A 20,159-nucleotide genomic window follows, 5' to 3' on the forward strand; every position below is an offset into this window, starting at 1 on the left:
GCCCCGCGAGCGGCCATCTTGGAGGTTGAGGCGGCGGCGGCCCTGCGACGGGTTCGGTGGGCCCAGTCCCGGCGCGGTGTGGCTGTTTCGGGCGCGGGCCCCGCTTTTCCGCACCCTGCTCCGGCCTCGACCACGGCGAGCCTGAGCGCGGCGGCGGCCCACGCGCAGCGACAGGGAGAGGTGAGCGCGCTCGCTGGCCTGCGCCGGGTCCTCGGGCCCGCTCGACCGCCCCGCCGGAGCCGGCCACAGCGGCGGCCCGGGGCTGCGGGGGACCCTGCGCGACGCTTCTCCGTTCGCGCCCGCCGCCCGCGGGGCCCTGGCCCGAGCCTGCGCGGAACCCGAGGTCGGTTACGGCGGGCTCCCGGAGCTCCGGGTCAGGGTCAGGTCGGGGACTTGACCACTAGGCCGGGTCTCCCGTCCGTTGGGACACTTGCGGCTGCCCCAGGACGGGCAGCCTCGATCCTGGTTTGTCAATGGATCCCGGGAGTCTGTGTCGGGGGAGGGCTGCCGTTGAGCCCGCCGCCGCCTCGCCCTGAACTGTTAGACCCCACACTGCCCCGAGAGGCACGAGAGAAACGAGCGTGCCCGGGACGGTGCTCGGGGCCAGCGTTTCTGGGAAGCCCGGGCGGTGACAGTGGGAGACCGGAGTCTGGCTCCACCGCCGGCCGGCGGGAGTAAGACACGAGCCCGGAACAAGTCCCTGAGCTGCGCCGGGCCTCGCCGTCCACACCTGCCAATTCCCTGCACCCTCTCAGCCCCTGGCTAGGTGTCACCTCCTGGCCTCCTTTTCAATGCTTGCCACTTAGTGCGTGTGTATTTAACTCAAGTCCGGTTGCCACCCTCTTGCCAGACCCAGATAGGAAGCGGCTGAAAGGTCGGGCCTCAGCCCGGTGGGAGGGCAGCGAGGAGCGTACAGCAGGCTTGGCTGGGGCAGGTCGGTGGCCCCGCGTCCTGCCCCAGGGGAAACAGACGGTGTAATCTGGCTTCCGAAGAAGTGAGTATCTCGCTTAATCCAAAAGTCCAGCACCTGAGCCTAGGGCGTGGTTGGGTCTGGGTGCCCGGAACTCACAGTCCGTCATCTGCTCGGCCTGGCACCGCTGACCTCCTTAGCAGCTCCGCTCTAGGCAGGTACATGTGTGAGTGACAGGCAGGTGAGCCAGGCAGGTGCATGTGTGCGTTACAGGTGAGTGTCCCACCTCCATCGGCCCGGGCTTCCATCCAGCCTTCGGAGCAGTCTGGTGGAGAAGGCAGAGACTTCCGTGGCAGTCCTGGACCTGGGCGTGCCACGCGCCTGGCAGATGGGTCAGGCCAAGGTTTCCTGCCACATCCCTAAGCAGGAAAGAGCTGTCCAGACAAAGAGGGATGGGTGAGAGCTGCTGGGCAGCCACTGTCTCAGCGCCTGGGCACAGCTGCCCTCGGTGATTCACGCTGCTTTTATGCAGTTTCCGTGTAAACGTTTTTTTTCTGTACCTTTTTGTTTTAAAATCGCCAACTCTTTCTCTCAGCAGGATGATGTGCTTGGTGTCCCTTGTCTGTGGGGATGTTTGAAGGGAACCTGAGGCACATATGCTTCAAACTCTGTTCTCACAGTTTGCTTCCTTTGTGGATTTTTTTTTTTTTTTTTTTGGAGACAGGGTCTCTGTTTCCCTGGCTAGAGTGCAGTGGCATGATCTCAGTTCACTGCAGTGTCCGGCTCCGGAGTTCAAGTAATTCTCCCACCTCAGCCTCCAGAGTAGCTGGGATTACAGGTGCCCACCACCACACCCGGCTAATTTTTTTTTTTTTTTTTGAGATGGAGTTTCGCTCTTGTTGCCCGGGCTGGAGTGCAATGGCGTGATCTCAGCTCACCACAACCTCCACCTCCTGGATTCAAGCGATACTCCTGTCTCAGCCACCCGAGTAGCTGGGATTATAGGCATTTGCCAGCACACCTGACTAATTTTGTATTTTTAGTAGAGACAGGGTTTTACCATGTTGGTCAGGCTGGTCTCGAACTCCCGACCTCAGGTGATCCGCCCACCTCGGCCTCCCAAAGTGCTGGGATTACAGGTGTGAGCTACCATGCCCAGCCCCTTTGTGGATTTTTATTTTCCTTGTCCTTCCTGCTGTCATATTGGGAGGAGATGAATTGGGGGAAGTCGCCCCCTGGCGCCTTGGGGGACGTGAGAACGCTGTTCTGTGTGAAGCTCAGGAAGGGTGTCTGGGGAAACAGCAGTTGAATCGTGAACATGATTTTAAAAGCCTCTCCAAGCAAGTATGGGAGGGAAGCTTGCTTGTGACTGACTTGATGGAATCTATTTTATTTTTGCGTGGCTGTCCATGACCTTTCATTAAACCCGCAGCCTGGCCACTTAGCTAAGCCCAGACACACCTGTACCTGAATTGTCCAGTGAATTATTTTGTATATGGCAGAGTGTTAGCTTCAGGGTGAGCGTTTGAAAGGACGGCCTGTGTAGAGTGCTGCTTGGGGTCATCGCTGTGTCCATCACCAGGTGTTGGCCTGAGGGGAGATCCCTGGCCCATTGGCTTCTTGAGCCAGGAGCTGGGGATGCCACTGTGTGGAGCACTTCCTTCCCGGGCAGGACTAGAACCCCGTTCCTGGTGAGGGCCCTCCTGGGGAGGCACTCCTTAGGCAGAGGAGCCCGCCCTTGCCTCTGCTGGGGCCCGAAAGGGCCCTGCGTGGTGTGTGGGGTCACATGGAGGCCAGTGATGTGTGACAGAGTGGGAGGCATTTGGCAGGGAAATCAGGGAGGCCTCTGAAGGCGGTGGCCCGGAAGGGCCTAGGGGAGTTTCCAGTAGAGTCTAGGCTGGGAAGCAGCAGTGAGAAGGAGTGTGTCGGTCAGGGGTTTGGAGTGGGGCCCGGGCTGTGCTGGGTCCTGGGAGTTGGAAACGGGGAGGGCTGACTGGGGCCGCTCTGTCAAGGGGCTGGCAGGCAGGAGGAGGTGCTGATTTTTCTTTGCTTGACTGTGGAGCATCCTGAAGGGTGGTTGGGGGAGTGGGTGATCAGAACAGTGTGTGGACTTAGGGGTACAAGAGGGCCTTGAGATGGGAGGACTTAGGGGTACAAGAGGGCCTTGAGATGGGAGGACTTAGGGGTACAAGAGGGCCTTGAGATGGGAGGACTTAGGGGTACAAGAGGGCCTTGAGATGGGAGGACTTAGGGGTACAAGAGGGCCTTGAGATGGGAGGACTTAGGGGTACAAGAGGGCCTTGAGATGGGAAGAGACTAGAAGCTCAGACCTTCTGGACTCATGGAGGGAGTTGGGAGGCTGCTGTGGTGCTGATGGAAGAAGTGACGCCATTCTGCATTAGAGAGGATAATGGGAGTGGGAAGGATGTGGTGAACAAGGATTGCAAGAGTCAGGGACCCCAGAACAAGACGCAGGGTCGGGGGTGGTGCCTCGGCTACACATTTGGGAGCACGCTGTGGGTGCCCTGGCTGAGCTCTGCACTCCAGGCCCTGGGTGTGTGGGGTGAGCAGCCAAGCCCTGGCCATCGCCATCCTCAGGTTGGGAACAGACACTGAACAGGCCACTGGTGATGATTCTCTGAGAAGGAATAAACGAGTCAGAGAGTCCAAGTCTGGAGATCTCTTGCAGGCGGAGACTGAAGGGCGGTAGAGTGTGTGGCTGTCTGCAGGTGTGTGAGTTGGTTCTCATGCTGCTATAAAGATGTACCCGAGACTCAGTAATTTATAAAGAAGGCCGGGTGCGGTGGCTCAAGCCTGTAATCCCAGCACTTTGGGAGGCCGAGACGGGCGGATCACGAGGTCAGGAGATCGAGACCATCCTGGCTAACACGGTGAAACCCCGTCTCTACTAAAAAATACAAAAAACTAGCCGGGCGAGGTGGCGGGTGCCTGTAGTCCCAGCTACTCGGGAGGCTGAGGCAGGAGACTGGCGTGAACCCGGGAGGCGGAGCTTGCAGTGAGCCGAGATCCGGCCACTGCACTCCAGCCTGGGCGACAGAGCAAGACTCTGTCTCAAAAAATAAAAAAATAGGCCGGGCGCGGTGGCTCAAGCCTGTAATCCCAGCACTTTGGGAGGCCGAGACGGGCGGATCACGAGGTCAGGAGATCGAGACCATCCTGGCTAACACAGTGAAACCCCGTCTCTACTAAAAATACAAAAACTTAGCCGGGCGAGGTGGCAGGCGCCTGTAGTCCCAGCTACTCGGGAGGCTGAGGCAGGAGAATGGCATGAACCCGGGAGGCGGAGCTTGCAGTGAGCTGAGATCCGGCCACTGCACTCCAGCCTGGGTGACAGAGCGAGACTCCATCTCAAAAAAAAAAAAAATAAATAAATAAATAAAAAAATAAATAAATAAAGTAATTTATAAAGAAAAGGGGTTTAATGGACTCACAGTTCCGCACGGCCAGGGAGGCCTCAGGAAACTTACAACCATGGCGGAAGGGAAAGAGGCATGTTTTACATGGCAGCGGGCAAGAGAGCGGGCAAGAGCAGCGAACACTGCCTTGAACGCTGCCTTGTAAACTGTCAGCTCTCCTGAGAACGGCTTGGGGCAAACCACTTCCACCATCCAATCACCTCCCACCAGGTCCCTCCCTCAACATGGGAGATTATGGAGATTACAGTTCAAGATAAATTCCCACCAGGTCCCTCCCTCGACATGGGAGATTACGGGAATACAATTCAAGATCAGATTTGGATGGGGACACAGCCAAAGCATATCAGCAGGGAAGCTGATGGAGTCGGCTTCAGGTTTGTGGAAACTGGGAGGTCAGGATGGAGATCACTGGTCACTGGCCATTATTGATCACCACTGATGTCCAGGGACCTTATTAAAGCGTGTGGCCATGGCTGGGCACGGGGGGCTCACGCCTGTAATCCCAGCACTTTGGGAGGCTGAGGTGGGCAGATTACCTGAGGTTAGGAGTTCGAGACCAGCCTGACCAACATGGTGAAACTTCGTCTCTACTAAAAATACAAAAAAAAATTGCCTAGTGTGGTGGCAAGTGCCTGTAATCCCAGCTGCTTGGGTGACTGAGGCAGGAGAATCGCTTGAACCTGGGAGGCAGAGGTTGCAGTGAGCGGAGATCACGCCACTGCACTCCAGCCTGGGCAGTGAACAGTGAAGATTCTGTCTTAAAAAAAATAAATATAAATAAAAGAGGTTTGAGTTGGAGCTAGTCTGATGCATCGGGGAGTCCTGTTTTTATCACCACCCCTCTCCCCAGCCTCAGGCATGGCTGAGGGGCCTTGGGGTCCCTGATCCAGCCTCTTCTCTTGCGTGATGGTGCCTCACGCTCCGTGCTCGGCCTGCAGTGCTGTCTTAAATGTCCCACCTGGAGCCACCAGAGTGACCTTCCTAACAGAAGATACGATCTGCCTTAAGGCTTGGACTCAAAACCCCTGTGGGGCCCAGGTTGCAGTGGCTCATGCCTGTAATTCTAGCACTTCGGGAGGCTGAGGCGTGAGAATCACTTGAGGCCAGGAGTTTGAGACCAGCTTGGGCAACACAGTGAGATCCCATCTCTACCAAAAATAAAAAATTAGCTAGGCGTGGTGGCACGCGTCTGTAGTCTCAGCTACTCAGGAGGCTGGGGTGGTAGGATTGCTTGAGCCAAGGCGGTCAAGGCTGCAGTGACTCCAGCCTGGGCGACAGAGCAAGACCTTGTCTCACAAAAAATAAGAAACCCTTATGCCCTGGCTCTGCCTCCCTGGCCAGTCTTATCCGTGCCCTCACTGTGCTTGGGCCCCTGCACACTGGACTTTCTCAGGTGTGGCCTGTTCACCTGTGGCCCCTTCTACCAGGAAGACAGCTGCTCCTCTGCCCAGCGAGTGCCTCGGAGTCTCCAGCGTCTTCGTCACTCCAGCCGCAGAGGCTTCCCCATTCTGCGGCTCCTTTTGCTTGTGGCCAGTGGTAAACGTTGGGCAGCTTCTGGGTGCAGTGGAGGGGCTGGCGGTGGTGCCTGCCCGTTTCCATGGTGTGGATTCTCCGTCAGTGAGCTCAGAGTTGGAAGGTGCAAGTAGCTGCCCTCAGGAGCTGGTCTGAGGCTGTGGCCTTAGCACCACCTCAGGCCCCGTAAGTGTATCCCTGTGTGAGTTCTTTGAGGACGGGAGCCCGGCTTTGGGTTTCTCCTCATCTTTGTACTTGAGCTGTACGTTGTGTCAATGAAGGCGGTGGCGGGACAGATGGGAAAAGAGAAGCCGCAGGGCCTCTGGGTATCTGGGCAGGTGGCAAGTCAGGGTGACCTGTGAGCTGTGACTCTCGGTGACTGGGCTGAGGTGTGTACGTTACAGCTGGGCCCTGAATGAGTGGTGGGCTGCAGAAACGGGAGTGGAGCCGCGTTGGGGGGAGAGCTGTGGCCAGCACCACTTTTCTTTGTCAGTGTAGACATTGTTTTTAACAGATGAGCAGCACCAGCAATAAGAGGGCTCCAACCACAGCAACCCAGAGGCTGAAGCAGGACTACCTTCGCATTAAGAAAGACCCAGTGCCCTACATCTGTGCCGAGCCCCTCCCTTCGAATATTCTGGAGTGGTAAGGCTGCGCCACTGATCACCTTGCACTGACTCTCGCTGCCACGCAGGCCTCTGCTGGCCTGGCTGGGTGAGCCTGGTGCCCCAGTCATGGCATTGGCAAGGTGCTCCTGCACCCTCCCCAGGGGTGAGTGGGTGCCCAGAGGCCGGTGGACACTCTCCGGTCTTTTCCCAATGGACGCATGCTGGGGATGTCACAGAACCCTGCTTGATTCAGTCTGGGGCTGGAAAGAATCTCTGGTGTGGGGTCCTTGGGGGAGGGGTCCAGGTTGCCTCAGGCTGGGGCTGGAGAGAATCTCTGGTGTGGGGTCCTTGGGGGAGGGGTCCAGGTTGCCTCAGGCTGGGGCTGGAGAGAATCTCTGGTGTGGGGTCCTTGGGGGAGGGGTCCAGGTATGCAGGGCTCACAGCTGCTGCTGATGTGTGCTCCAGGCACTTAGAGGAGAAACTGCCTTTCCAGACTCTGGTCTTTGCTTCTGGATACGGGAATCAGCCTGTTTTGGCTTGGACTAGGATCCGATACTCCTGTCCCTGGCACTGGCTTGGGCCAGGTGCCCCGACCCTCAGGCTGACAACGAGAGGACTTGTGCCTCATAAGCGTTCACCTCATGGTGACTCTCCCCCTTTGAAGCATAGAGTGTGAGAGTGCATACCGCTCTGTAGAAACACCGCCATGACAGGTCTGCTAGTAATTTGGTAAGAAGTAAAGCGTGAGAGCCCGGGCATGGTGGCTCACGCCTGTAATCCCAGCACTTTGGGAGGCTGAGGCGGGCAGATCACCTGAGGTCAGGAGTTTGAGACCAGCCTGGTCAACATGGTGAAACCCCGTCTCTACCAAAAATACAAAAATTAGCTGGGCATGATGGCATGCGCCTGTAATCCCAGCTACTCGGGAGACTGAGATGGGAGAATCTCTTGAACCTGGGAGGCAGAGGTTGCAGTGAGCCGAGATCACGCCACTGCACTCCAGCCTGGGCAACAAGAGTGAAACTCTGTCTCAAAAAAAAAAAAAAAAAAAAAAAAAAAAAAGGAAGGAAAATATGAGGATGTTTTATATTTTGATCTTTAAAAAAAAAAAGTCATGGCCGGGCGTGGTGGCTCACACCTGTAGTCCCAGCACTTTGGGAGGCCGAAGCGGGCAGATCACGAGGTCAGGAGATTGAGACCATCCTGGCTAACATGGTGAGATCCCGTCTCTATTAAAAGTACAAAAAATTAGTCTGGCGTGTTGGCGGGTGCCTGTAGTCCCAGCTGCTTGGGAGGCTGAGGCGGGAGAATGGCATGAACCTGGGAGGCGGAGCTTGCAGTGAGCCGAGATCATACCACTGCACTCCAGCCTGGGGGACAGAGCGAGATTCCGTCTCAAGAAAAAAAAAAAAGTTATTTATTTATTTTTTAATTATTTATTTTTTTGAGACAGAGTCTACCACTATCGCCCAGGCTGGAGTGCAGTGGCGCGATCTCGGCTCACTGCAAGCTCCGCCTCCCGGGTTCACGCCATTCTCTGGCCTGAGTCTCATGAGTAGCTGGGACTACAGGTGCCCACCACCATGCCCGGCTAGTTTTTTGTTTTTGTATTTTTAGTAGAGATGGGGTTTCACTGTGTTAGCCAGGATGGTCTTAATCTCCTGACCTCGTGATCCGCCCGCCTCGACCTCCCAAAGTTCTGGGATTATAGGCGTGAGCCACTGCGTCCAGCCTTACTTATTTTTTTGAGACACAGTCTTGCTCTGTTGCCCAGGCTGGAGTGCAATGGCATGATCTCGGCTCACTGTGATCTCTGCCTCCCAGGTTCAAGCAATTCTCCTGTCTTAGGAGAGATGCGGTTTCACCACATTGGTCAGGCTGGTCTCAAACTCCTTATCCCAGGTGATCTGCCTGCCTCAGCCTCCTAAGGTGCTGGGATTACAGGCATGAGCCACCATGCCTGGCCTAATTTTTTAAATTCCAGAGAAAAGATACTTCAGTGAGTTGAAAGGAAGTGTGTTTCTGCTTGGTCAGGGGTCCACCTTCTCTGGCTCACAGAGGAGGCCCAGCCCAGGCAGGTGGAGGATACCCAGGGTGAGGCAGAGCCCCTTGGCCACCAGAGTGCTCTCTGCCCCCAGTGCTGAAAATCAGATGTGGCCCCCCAGGACATTGCTGGCAGGTGCGAGGGACAAGTTCCACGGTAGCCGCCGCCTCCCTGGTTGCGAGGACGCCTTCATCGTGTGGGGAATCGTTTCCCACAAGTCTGTGGGTCAGGCATCCCCAAGACCCTGTGCAGGTTGGATGAGTCACAAAGAAATACTCACCATTAATATTACGGAGAGAGGCTGGACGCGGGGGCTCAGCCTGTAATCCCAGCACTGTGGGAGGTCGAGGCCGGTGGATCACGAGGTCAGGAGATCGAGACCAGCCTGGCCAACATGGTGGAACCCGTTCTCTACTAAAAATACAAAAATTAGCTGGGCATGGTGACGTGTGCCTGTCATCTCAGCTACTTGCTACTTGGGAGGCTGAGGCAGGAGAATTGCTTGAACCCGGGAGGTGGAGGTTGCGGTAAGCTGAGATCGCGCCAGTGTACTCCAGCCTGGAGAGAGCGAGACTCCGCCACACACATACACGCGCGCGCGCGCGCGTGCACGCACACACGCACGCACACACACAAATTACGGAGAGAAAACAGCAGTGGAAGAGGCACGTGGGGCAAAGTCTCTGTGCTCCATTCCCAGCAGCAGGCTTGGGTTTGGACGGCGCGTGTGGAATGTTGACCAGAGAAGCTCATTGGAAACCGAAACGTTTTAGGGGAAGGCCCAGGAACTTTATGGGGCTGGTCCTAGGCATCCTCTGCCTGGCACCTGCCAAAATACCAAAATACCGGACTTCCAGGAGAGCAGGGGCTCAGCGTAGACCACGTTGCGTGTACTGTTGAGGCAGTAAGCCCCGGTTGTCAGGTGGTGGCACCTGACCCGGGAGGACAATGTCAGTGTCAGGCCTGTGCTGCGGGAGCCCCTGGCAGGGCCTCCACAGGTCTCTCCCCTCCCTGAGAGAAGCGTGCTTTCCCAGGAAAGGCCTGTGGGGTGCGCTGTGGGCCACATGGATCCCATCTTGTCTCGGCCGCCCCAAGGCTGCTAGGCTCTGTCTCAGGAAGAGAGTGACTTCTTTATTTCTTCCCAGTGTTCGCAGCTTGGGCACAGGAATTGGGTACAGGAACAACTTAAGGCCACACTCCTGGGTGCATCGTGTGCTGAGCTCGGAGTCACTGGGTTCCTGGGCCACTGACACATGATAATGGCATTTTTTGAAGAAAACATATCAGCTGGCAGATAGCACGCATCACATCATCCCATTAGTATTTTCTTTTGAGTATTTTTGTCCCTCAGGCTGGAGTGCAGCGGCGCCATCTCGGCTCACTGCAACCTCCGTCTTCCAGATTCAAGCAATTCTCCTGCCTCAGCCTCCCGAGCTGGGATTACAGGTGTGCGCCACCATGACCAGCTAATTTTTGTATTTTTAGTAGAGATGGAGTTTCACCGTATTGCCCAGGCTGGTCTCGAACTCCTGACCTCAGGCAGTCCACCTGCCTCGGCCTCCCAAAGTGCTGGGATTGCAGGTGTGAGCCACCGCGCCCAGCCTAATTTTTGTATTTTTAGTAGAGACGGAGTTTCGCCATGTTGACCAGGCTAGTCTCGAACTCCTGACTTCAGGTGATCCACCCACCTCGGCCTCCCGGAGCACTGGGGTTACAGATGTGAGCCACTAAGCCTGGGCCCCCGTTAGTTTTAAACTGATGTCACACATGTCCTGGGGGAGAGCAAGGGGAAAGATGCTGGCTGGTGTTGGCTGGTGTTGGCAGTTGCAGCCGTGTCTGGTTTCTGGCATTTCTAGCTGGCTTTACTTTCCATCTCTGTGCGCTTCTGTTTGGTTTGGGAATCTGTAAAGCCCAGACACCTCTTTCCGTGAAGCAGAAGCCTTGTTTATTTGTGTGGAGGAGGGGTTAGTCGGTTTGCTGCTGCCTCTGGTCTGAGGGTGGGCTCCGTGTGGGGACTGTGGTTTTGGGGACAATCACGGCAGTTCCTGTTCCTTCTCCAGGACAGCTGCTTAAGTCACTCATGGTTTTTCCAGGAGCATGAAAAACGGCTGGGGCACAGAGCCGGCCCCACATCACTGGCTGTGTTCTGTTTAGCCTGTGTGTGTGATACCAGAAAACACATTATGTATAAGTACATTTAAGAATATACATTTTAGTCGGGCGCGGTGGCTCAAGCCTGTAATCCCAGCACTTTGGGAGGCCGAGACGGGCGGATCACGAGGTCAGGAGATCGAGACCATCCTGGCGAACACGGTGAAACCCCGTCTCTACTAAAAAATACAAAAAAACTAGCCGGGCGAGGTGGCAGTGCCTGTAGTCCCAGCTACTCGGGAGGCTGAGGCAAGAGAATGGCGTGAACCCGGGAGGCGGAGCTTGCAGTGAGCTGAGATCCGGCCACTGCACTCCAGCCTGGGCGACACAGCGAGACTCCGTCTCAAAAAAAAAAAAAAAAGAATATACATTTTAAAGTACATCGTTTTTTCCTTGGAGATAGGGTCTCACTCTGTTGTGCAGATGGGATGTGGCAGCAGCCATAGCTCACTGCAGCCTGAAACTCCTGGCTCAGGCATCCTCCCGCCTCAGCCTCATGAGTAGCCGCGACCACAGGCATGCACTACCATGCCTGGCTGTTTTTTTTTTTAAATAAAGGTGAGGTCTTGCTGTGTTGCCTAGGCTGGTGTCAAACTCCTGGGCTCAAGTGATCTTCCCACCATGCCCTTCCAAAGTGCTGGGATTACCGTCTTCAAGTACATCTTAGTAACGTACTGTGAAATTAAAATTTATTTAAGATTTCAGTTATTAATAATTAGGATTAACTATATTGTAGAAACAAAGGTATTTTATGATAAACATATAAAGTATAGTCTTTAAGATCCTGTTACAAAGAGACTGAAAGCACCCACAGTAGAAGAGACTGGGAGCTTTGAAGCTGTGTGGCTGTGTGACATTTCACCTGCATCTGTTCACTGCCTGAATGTGAATGTAATTTTGACTGGGTCCTATAAACCCCAGGCTTGGAATGCTTCAGGTTTTGGAGAATTTGCTGTCTCCAAATCCCAAGTAATTTTCTTCTCTCCCTTAGGCACTATGTCGTCCGAGGCCCAGAGATGACCCCTTACGAAGGTAAGGATTCTGTACTTAGGTAGAAGAACACCAGGCCGTTTTTATATTCTGGATCAACCTTGCCTGTTCAACATCTTTTATTTGCAAACAGCAGCCTTTCTACTTTGGATGTGCGCTAGTTGAATTGGCTTAGTTGGAACTCATCCTTGTCTGCTTTTTCACGCGCTGGAAGTGTTTGCTCTGCTGATGTGTCTCAGCCCACGGGGCCGCCCGTAGCGTCTGTGTTCACCAGCCTCTGACACCATAGGGCCACAGCCGAGAAAACCAGACTGGGGTAAACACTGAAGCTGGCCTGTTCTACTGTTTCTTAAGACCTGGTGCATATCATCAAAGGAGAGACATATGTATTCAATATGCCCTCTGTGCTGGGCGCCCCCAGGGTCTCGCGATCCCCAGGACGGTCTCTGAGCTAAGCGGAAGTACCCCTGTGTGGTGGCATCTGGGGCTTTGGGAGGCTGCAGGACCTGCCCAGCACCTCAGTCCTTCATTAGCTACCAAGGCCGATCCAGCAGCCTGACCCCTCTAGGTCAGCAGACACCACCTAGAGTCCTGGGTGTCATTTACAGAGTAGATGCTGGAGCTGTCAGCAAGTTTCTGGGGCCTTTGGTGGAGGCGGGCGCCAGCCTTGGTCTGGGCCAGGTCAGGAGTCAGCGTGCCCATGGATACTGTCCCACCGGCAAGTGCAAGGCACAGCAGGGCCAGGTCAGCAGTTGGCTGTCCAGCCGCAGGTCCCCGGCTTCAGGTGGCTGGAGCAGCAGGCTCTGTTTGCCTGTGTGTGGAGGCTTTGGGTGAGATTTCACTAGAGGAAAGTGCTGCTGCTAGAAGGTGGTTTGCAAACCCCTGCTTTGGACTGTCGGGAGGGTTGTGGGTGGGTAAGAATGAAAAAGGCTCTCCTGGCCGGGCGCGGTGGCTCACGCCTGTAATCCCAGCACTTTGGGAGGCCGAGACGGGCGGATCACGAGGTCAGGAGATTGAGACCATCCTGGCTAACACGGTGAAACCCCGTCTCTATTAAAATACAAAAACTAGCTGGGCGAGGTGGCGGCGCCTGTAGTCCCAGCTATTCGGGAGGCTGAGGCAGGAGAATGGCGGGAACCCGGGAGGCGGAGCTTGCAGTGAGTGAGATCCAGCCACTGCACTCCAGCCCGGGCGACAGAGCCAGACTCCGTCTCAAAAAAAAAAAAGAAAAGGCTCTCCTGAAGGCACTTTGGCCGAGTTCTCACAGCCACACCCGTGGACTCTCCTTTGGCCCAGGAATCCCAGTTCTGGGTTCATCTGCAACTAGGGCAGCCGGAGGGCAGGAGCCCATCTGTAGGGCAGGCACTTGATCCTAGCGCCATGGACCGTGACAGCGCTGGGGATGCCAGCAGGCCATGGCGAGATAAGGCCCGGGAGCAGTGTCCAGGGCGTGTTACTTGTTACGATGAGTCTGTGTGCCTTCAGCTGATTTGAAGAATCAACCACTGCTGGGCGCAGTGGCTCACGCCTGTAATTCCAGCACTTTGGGAGGCTGAACCGGGCGGATCACCTGAGGTCAGGAGTTCGATACCAGCCTGACCAACATGGAGAAACTGCATCTCTACTAAAAATACAAAATTAGCCGGGCATGGTGGCTCATGCCTGTAGTCCCAGCTACTCGGGAGGCTGAGGCAGGAGAATCACTTGAACCCTGGAGGCAGAGGTTGCAGTGAGCTGAGGTCATGCTGTTGCAGTCCAGCCTGGGTGACAAGAGCAGAACTCATCAGGAGATTGAGACTGTCTTGGCTAATATGGTGAAACCTCGTCTCTACTAAAAAAACACAAAAAATTAGCCGGGCGTGGTGGTGGGCGCCTGTAGTCCCAGCTACTCGGGAGGCTGAGGCAGGAGAATCGCTTGAACCCAGGAGGCAGAGCTTGCAGTGAGCCGAGATCGCGCCACTGCACTCCAGCCTGGGTGACAAGATCGAAACTCTGTCTCAAAAAAAAAACAAAAACAAAATGAGTGGTGGTCTTTGACAAGCAAAATTATGCCAGCTTTACTTTTGTTTTGTGATTTTAGTTTTTTTGAAATAAATGATGAATATTAGTTCTGTATCTACACCCCGCCTCCCTCAGCATCACCAGCCAGGTCAGTCGCTGGTGGAGAAAAGCTGCTCCCCCGACAGGGCTGGACACAGTTGGGAGAAGAGGGGCAGCCCCTGCGTGTGGTGGGGCCGTTGCCGGCCCCAACCCTGTCACTTGTGCACTTATCCTGGTCCCTTCCCATCCCTTCCGTTGTGTGGCTCTGTGCTGGTCCTGGGTCTCAGGAAAGCCTCACTTCAGAGGCAGGTGTGTTCCTACTGCCCCTCCCTCTTCCCCTCTGGCACTGCTGCTCCCATCCCTGCGGCCCTCCCCTCGCTGGGGGATGCCTTCTGCTGTTTGCAGCCCTGCCCTCTGCTCTCCTTCAGTCTCCAGGGAACCCCTCTGAACTGCCACTTGCCAAGGGGCTGTTCTCAGTCCTCAGTTTCTTAGCCTCTGGTATCTGATGCTGCTGACGATGGCTTCCTGACTTGGGGATTTCTGACCCCTCTTCCTGCCTTGTTGGTGGCTTCTGTGCCAGGTCCATGTCATTCTGGCCTGGCGTGCGTTAGCTGTGTCCCCTCCGTGCACTGGGCTCCGTGGCTGTTCTGCCCAGGCATGCCCACTCTGACAGTTCAGAGCTGGCTTCCTGCAAATGTTGTTAAATAATTCCCCTTGAGTTAATCTGTAGATTTCACACAGTCCTAACAAAATCTCAGTTTCTGTACTACACAGGCTTATTCTAAAATTTACATGAAAAGGCAAAGGACCTGGAACAGTTAAAACAATTTTTCTAAAGAATAAAGTGGGCCGGGCGCGGTGGCTCACGCCTGTAATCCCAGCACTTTGGGAGGCCGAGATGGGCGGATCATGAGGTCAGGAGATCGAGACCATCCTGACTAACACGGTGAAACTCCATCCCTACTAAAAATACAAAACTTAGCCGGGCGCGGTGGCGGCGCTTGTAGTCCCAGCTACACGGGAGGCTGAGACAGGAGAATGGCGTGAACCCGGGAGGCGGAGCTTGCAGTGAGCTGAGATCGCGCCACTGCACTCCAGCCTGGGCGACTCAGTGAGACTCCGTCTCAAAAAAAAAAATAAAGTGGAATCTGCGGTGTGGTCACGCTGTGACTGGGGGGGGTCTCTGTGGTGTGGCTGCCGTGTGGCCACACTGTGACTGTGGGGGACTCTTGTTTTGTGGCTGCATAGTCCATGTGGGGCGTGGGGCCTGTGGGGACACGGGGGGGTCACCAGGGTACAGTGCGTAGCATGGGCGTCTGCGTGGGTCAGCTCGAGGAAGGGGGATGTGAACTGAAAATTGTCCTGGGTGACAGCCCCGCTTCTGGTCAGAGAAAGTCCAGCCTAGATTCAGAGTGGATCCCGAGGTGGCCTAAAACGATGAGAGTTCCCTGCAAGACGTGAAGCGCCCTAGGGGCAGGGGTGCTGCATCCTACACAGGCTGGCTCTGGAGCAGAAGAGCCCGCGACGATTTGGGAACTCGCATTGGGGCAGGATTGTGCACAGGGAGCCCGAAGGGAGGACAGAGGCCAGTGCTCCTCAAACCTGATGGCATGCACATGCACACACATAGACATACATGCATGTGTCCTTATGGCATGCACACACATGCACATGCAACACACATGCACGCACGCGCGTCCTGACGGCATGCACACGCATAGACATGCGCACACGCATGCAGGTGTGGCCGGGGAGTCCTGGCTCATGCACTTGTGCTCTGGTTGGGGTTGGCCCCAAGCTCTGAATTTCCAACCAACTCCAGGTGCAGCCTGGGCAGCCAGGGTGTGGGCCTCGGGCTGGGGCGGGGCTGCCACGAGGCAGCTTGTGGAGGGTCCGGGAGCAGGGCCGGGGGAGGCCATGCAGGGTGTGCGGATCTAGATTGATTTGAAGGTGGAGCCAACAGGATTTGCTCATTGCGTGGGTGTGGTACCAGGAGGATGGAGTTTCCAAGTTGCCATTTGGTGGAAGTGGCCGGAATTCTGTCCTGGATGGGGGCGTCTGGGCGCTGTGCTGTGGACGGTCAGTGTAGTGGCCTGGAGTGTGCAGGGGGCCTGTGGGTGCACCGTGGGGGCAGTGGCTGAGCAGCCATTCCAGGACTCCTGATGGGAGGCCGTGAAACTGGGGCGACTCCAGGAAGATGCCAGGACTAAGGGGAGAGCGCCCTGTGCTTGGGTGGGTGAAGAGGGGCTGGCTGGAGTGGGAAGAGGGGGTGGGGAGGGAGGAGCTAGACCAGGTTGGGGCCTTGGAGAGGCAGAGCCAGGAGTGGCCCCTGATAAGGCTATGCCGTTGGGTGGTCAGAAACCAGTGGGAGGGCCGGGCGAGATGGCTCACGCTTGTAATCCCAGCACTTTGGGAGGTCGAGGCGGGCGGATCATGAGGTCAGGACATAGAGACCATCCTGGCTAACACAGTAAAACCCCATCTCTACTAAAATTTAAAAAAAATTAGCCAGGTGTGGTGGCAGGCGCCTGTAGTTCCAGCTACTCAAGTTCCAGCTACTCAGGCGACTGAGGCAGGATAATCGCTTGAACCCGGGAGGCAGAGGTTACGCCCCTGCACCCCAGCCTGGGTGACAGAGCGAGACTCTGTCTCAAAAAAAAAAAAAAAAAAAAAAAACACACCACCAGTGGGTACGTGTGGGTGACCCTGAGGTCGACCTTCAGGTCAGGTTTGGTAGGCCAGGGAGAAAGCCTGGTCGGGTGGATTCGAGAGCTTGGGAGGGGAGGACGTGGGAACAGCCATGGATGAGGCCCGAATCCAGGGGTTCAGGTCAGGGCGGGGGCATTTGGCAGAACTTGGAGGGGGGTGTGGTGGAGAGTGGTGTGTTTGAGGTGGGTTTTGCTGGCCTTTGGGTGCGATTGGTCGGGGAAGCGAACAATGCTGGAGAGTCGCTGGGTCTGGACCTGAGTCCTGGGAGGGGCAGCCTCAGCTGGGCCTGGAGCTCCTGATGTGCTGAGGGTGTTGCAAGGAGGCCTGCCTGCCTCTCCCGACCCTCTGCTCTTGGTGTGGGTGTGTGGACGCTCCAGGGGGAGAGGTGTGCGGTAGCTGTGGGGGTCTTGAGCTCCCGGGGAAGTGGGGGGTCTGGGTCCAGTCATGTGGGTACGGGTAGGGTGGGTGGGGAGGGGCATTGGGTCTGGGTGGTCATGACGGTGGGTGGGTCATGACAGGAGTGGCACTGGAGAGTAAGGTCAGTGGGGGACTGAGTCTGGGAGCCGGCTCAGCACGGAAGGGCAGTGAGGACTCAGGAGCTGAGCTGGGGGGCGGGGTGGTGTGGGGATGGGGACAAGGTCTCCAGGAGCCCCTGCTGTGGAGGACAACAAGGCTCTTTGTTTTGTTTCCATGTAGGTGGCTATTATCATGGAAAACTAATTTTTCCCAGAGAATTTCCTTTCAAACCTCCTAGTATTTATATGATAACTCCCAATGGAAGATTTAAGTGCAACACCAGGTAAGGTGCCTGGAGGGTGCCGTGGAAGCTTTCTGGCCGCAGTGGGGAGTGTGCACTGACAGGGCCCCTGTTTCGCAGGCTGTGTCTTTCTATCACGGATTTCCACCCGGACACGTGGAACCCAGCCTGGTCTGTCTCCACCATCCTGACCGGGCTCCTGAGCTTCATGGTGGAGAAGGGCCCCACCCTGGGCAGTATAGAGACGTCGGACTTCACGGTGAGCTTTCGAGCGCCTCTCCCTTGTGGGCCATCAGCCTTGTGTCTGGGGCTGTGTTCTGTTCCTGAGTTGCAGCTGCCTTTCTTCTCAGCAGGCGGGGCTGGGTGGAGTTCCCACCTTGTCCCAGGCACCCCTTGTCCCAGGCACCGTGGTGGAGACTGCTTCGCTCTGTGGCCTCATGTTCCCCGCTGTCTCTGGGTCTTGCTTTTCTTCACCTCCAGCCTCATCCACACCCGCCAGTGGCTCCTCCTCGGGATCTTGGGGTGGGCCGAGGCAGTGCCAGTCGCACAGACGGCGGGGGCCTTTTCAGCCGGGAGCACAGTGCTTTTGTTAGCTGGTGTTTATTTTTCTATTTTTAATAGGAATCGAGTGTGATATCATTAATTGATGAGAAGATTAAGAAGCCTTTATAAGACTGAGTTTGCTGTGAAGAGTGTGCTTATTAAGTGCTTTCTGCAGCATGAAGACTGCAACCCTTGACTTTGAAATCATCTGCTTTTATAATTTTGAAAGAATTGAAATTAGTTTTCTGGCTGATTCCATTCTCTTCCTTCCTAGAAAAGACAACTGGCAGCGCAGAGTTTAGCGTTCAATTTGAAAGATAAAGTCTTTTGTGAATTATTTCCTGAAGTTGTGGAGGTAAGAAAGAGAAAGTCGGAAATGGGTTTCGCCTTCCCCTGTGTTAAAACACTTCAGTTTCACCTCTTTCCAAAGAGTAAAATCTGGGTCCTGAAGCTGCAGACCTCCTCAGGGTGTGGCTCCTCTCCCCCAGGAGCCCCGAGGCGGGGGAGGCAGAAGGCCTGGGCCCTGGGGGGTGGCCTGCGGACAGCTGTGCTGGCGGGCGGGGAGCTGGGCCTTTTGCACTCGTGGGCCTGAGCGGCCACCTGGGTGGTCGGGGGATGGCTGGGAGGCACAGCAGCTGCCGTGTGGGACTGGAGTGCTCCCTGGTCTCGGCCTCTGTGGCTCAGCCTTACTCTGGCCTGCCTGAGTGCAGGGGCCAAGAGGCACAGGGCCGGTGAGGCCAGCCACGCTCGGGCCCCCACCTGTGAGATGGGGTCGGGATGTGACACGGCCTAGGGCTGGGTTCTTGGTGGTGGACTGTGAGCTCCTGAGGACCGGAGTGCTGGTCCTGAGGCGCTGGTTGGAGACCAGCTGCGTTTCTCGCTGTTTCTCTCTTAGGAAATTAAACAAAAACAGAAAGCACAAGACGAACTCAGTAGCAAACCCCAGACTCTTCCCTTGCCAGACGTGGTTCCAGACGGGGAGACGCACCTCGTACAGAATGGGATTCAGCTTCTCAACGGGCATGCGCCGGGGGCCGTCCCGAACCTCGCGGGGCTCCAGCAGGCCAACCGGCACCACGGACTGCTGGGCGGCGCCCTGGCGAACTTGTTTGTTATAGTCGGGTTTGCAGCCTTTGCCTACACGGTCAAGTACGTGCTGAGGAGCATCGCGCAGGAGTGAGGCCCGGGCGCCCAGACCCGAGGCGCCAGCGAGGGCACCGCGCGCCAGAGCGTGACCTGGGCAGGCTGGACACACTGCCCGGCACCGGCGGACCCACCAGGCTCCTGGGTTGAGCGTTTAAAAGCCTGAAAGGGGAAGCGAAAACCAAAATGTGTGACCGGGCTTTGGAGGAGACCGAGACTCAGGCCTGCCCCGGCCTCGCGCCGCTGGGGCCGGCGTGGATGGGCCGCTCGTGCGCTGGGTTTGTAGCTTCTCTTCCGTGTTGTCTTTGGAGCTGTTTTAGTAAACCCGTTTTTCATTCTGTTAGATGTGGTCACTTAGGAACAGACTCGCTGCCGACGCGGCTGCGCGTGCGCTCCTGGGGCTGCGGGCTCCGGCGGGGGAGGCGGGCGCGTGGAGCTGGCCGGGCCTGGCCGTGCGGTGACGGGGCTTAGCGGGCAGCGACAGCCGTGGCTCAGCATCCAGGGAGATGGGCTTTGGTCCCAGCATTTGCGAACGTGTTTACGGTCAGGGTGAAACGCGCTCCTTCTGGAAAGTGCGCGGGGCCTTCGGCGGTCGTGGAGCCAGGACCTGCCCGCTCCGACCACAAGGTGTCGCCCTTGACCGCGGCGGCCGCGGGGGCGAGGGCGGGGCGGGGCGGGGCCTCCTGGGCGCCCCTCGGGGCTGCAGGCGCGGGGGCCTCGGGTACCCGCAGAGCCGCTCCCCCGAATTCCTTAAGTCCGGTGGCCCAGAGCCCGTCCTGTGCTGGCGGAAGGCGGAGGACCGGAGTCCCTGCGGGAGGCCGCCACGACCGGCAGGCTGGCCCCGTGCGCTCGGGGCCCCGCTCACATCCCATCCCGCGCCCCCTGCGCCGGTCTTCACCGTAGGTAACGGCGCCGGCCCGGGGTTCGCTCTCCACGGAAGATGGCAGAGGGCGACCCCGGCCCGGGAACGACGCCTGAGCCGGCAGGGGCTCCCCGGGTCCGGCCGTCTCCCCTCTTCTCCGTCGGTTCCATGACTTCGCCCGGGTGGGATGTGCCGCAGGTGCATCGCGTCGAGGTGGGTCGCGGCCGCCGGCAAGAAACCCACCGTGTCCAGAGGCGGGCGGCAGACAAGCCCAGCCCGCGCGCGCTCCTCTTTGTTTGTTTTTCCATCGGTTTATTCAGAATTGCTCTATAATTTACCAATTGTATGTATTTAACCTATTGTGGAAAACAAAAAGTCTTTCATTATATCTTTATTTCTGAATTTCGTGCTGCTGGTGTCTCTGTGGGCGGGACGTGTGTCCGTCTCTGTGCT

At 56.7% G+C, this 20,159-nt stretch overlaps 1 protein-coding gene across 9 annotated transcripts in view; it reads left to right on the forward strand.

The window, feature by feature from the left end:
- Window positions 1-20,159, forward strand: part of UBE2J2 (ubiquitin conjugating enzyme E2 J2) — a 27,338-nt gene continuing 7,179 nt past the window's right edge. Inside the window, exons 1-8 of one of the 9 annotated variants that reach the window (XM_077981720.1) lie at window positions 1-180; window positions 5,775-6,045; window positions 6,374-6,504; window positions 11,654-11,694; window positions 17,098-17,200; window positions 17,279-17,417; window positions 17,976-18,056; window positions 18,597-20,108. In XM_077981720.1, coding sequence (XP_077837846.1) covers window positions 6,374-6,504; window positions 11,654-11,694; window positions 17,098-17,200; window positions 17,279-17,417; window positions 17,976-18,056; window positions 18,597-18,881 — 780 coding nt within the window. In that variant the 5' untranslated portion in view covers window positions 1-180; window positions 5,775-6,045 and the 3' untranslated portion in view covers window positions 18,882-20,108. Of the gene's footprint in view, window positions 181-850; window positions 995-4,557; window positions 6,046-6,373; window positions 6,631-11,653; window positions 11,695-17,097; window positions 17,201-17,278; window positions 17,418-17,975; window positions 18,057-18,596; window positions 20,109-20,159 lie in introns of those variants that run through there. The other 8 variants (XM_077981744.1, XR_013410243.1, XM_077981733.1 and 5 more) reach the window with 8 other exon arrangements.

This window comes from Macaca mulatta, chromosome 1, assembly GCF_049350105.2.
Source record: "Macaca mulatta isolate MMU2019108-1 chromosome 1, T2T-MMU8v2.0, whole genome shotgun sequence".
Lineage (NCBI taxonomy): Eukaryota > Metazoa > Chordata > Mammalia > Primates > Cercopithecidae > Macaca > Macaca mulatta.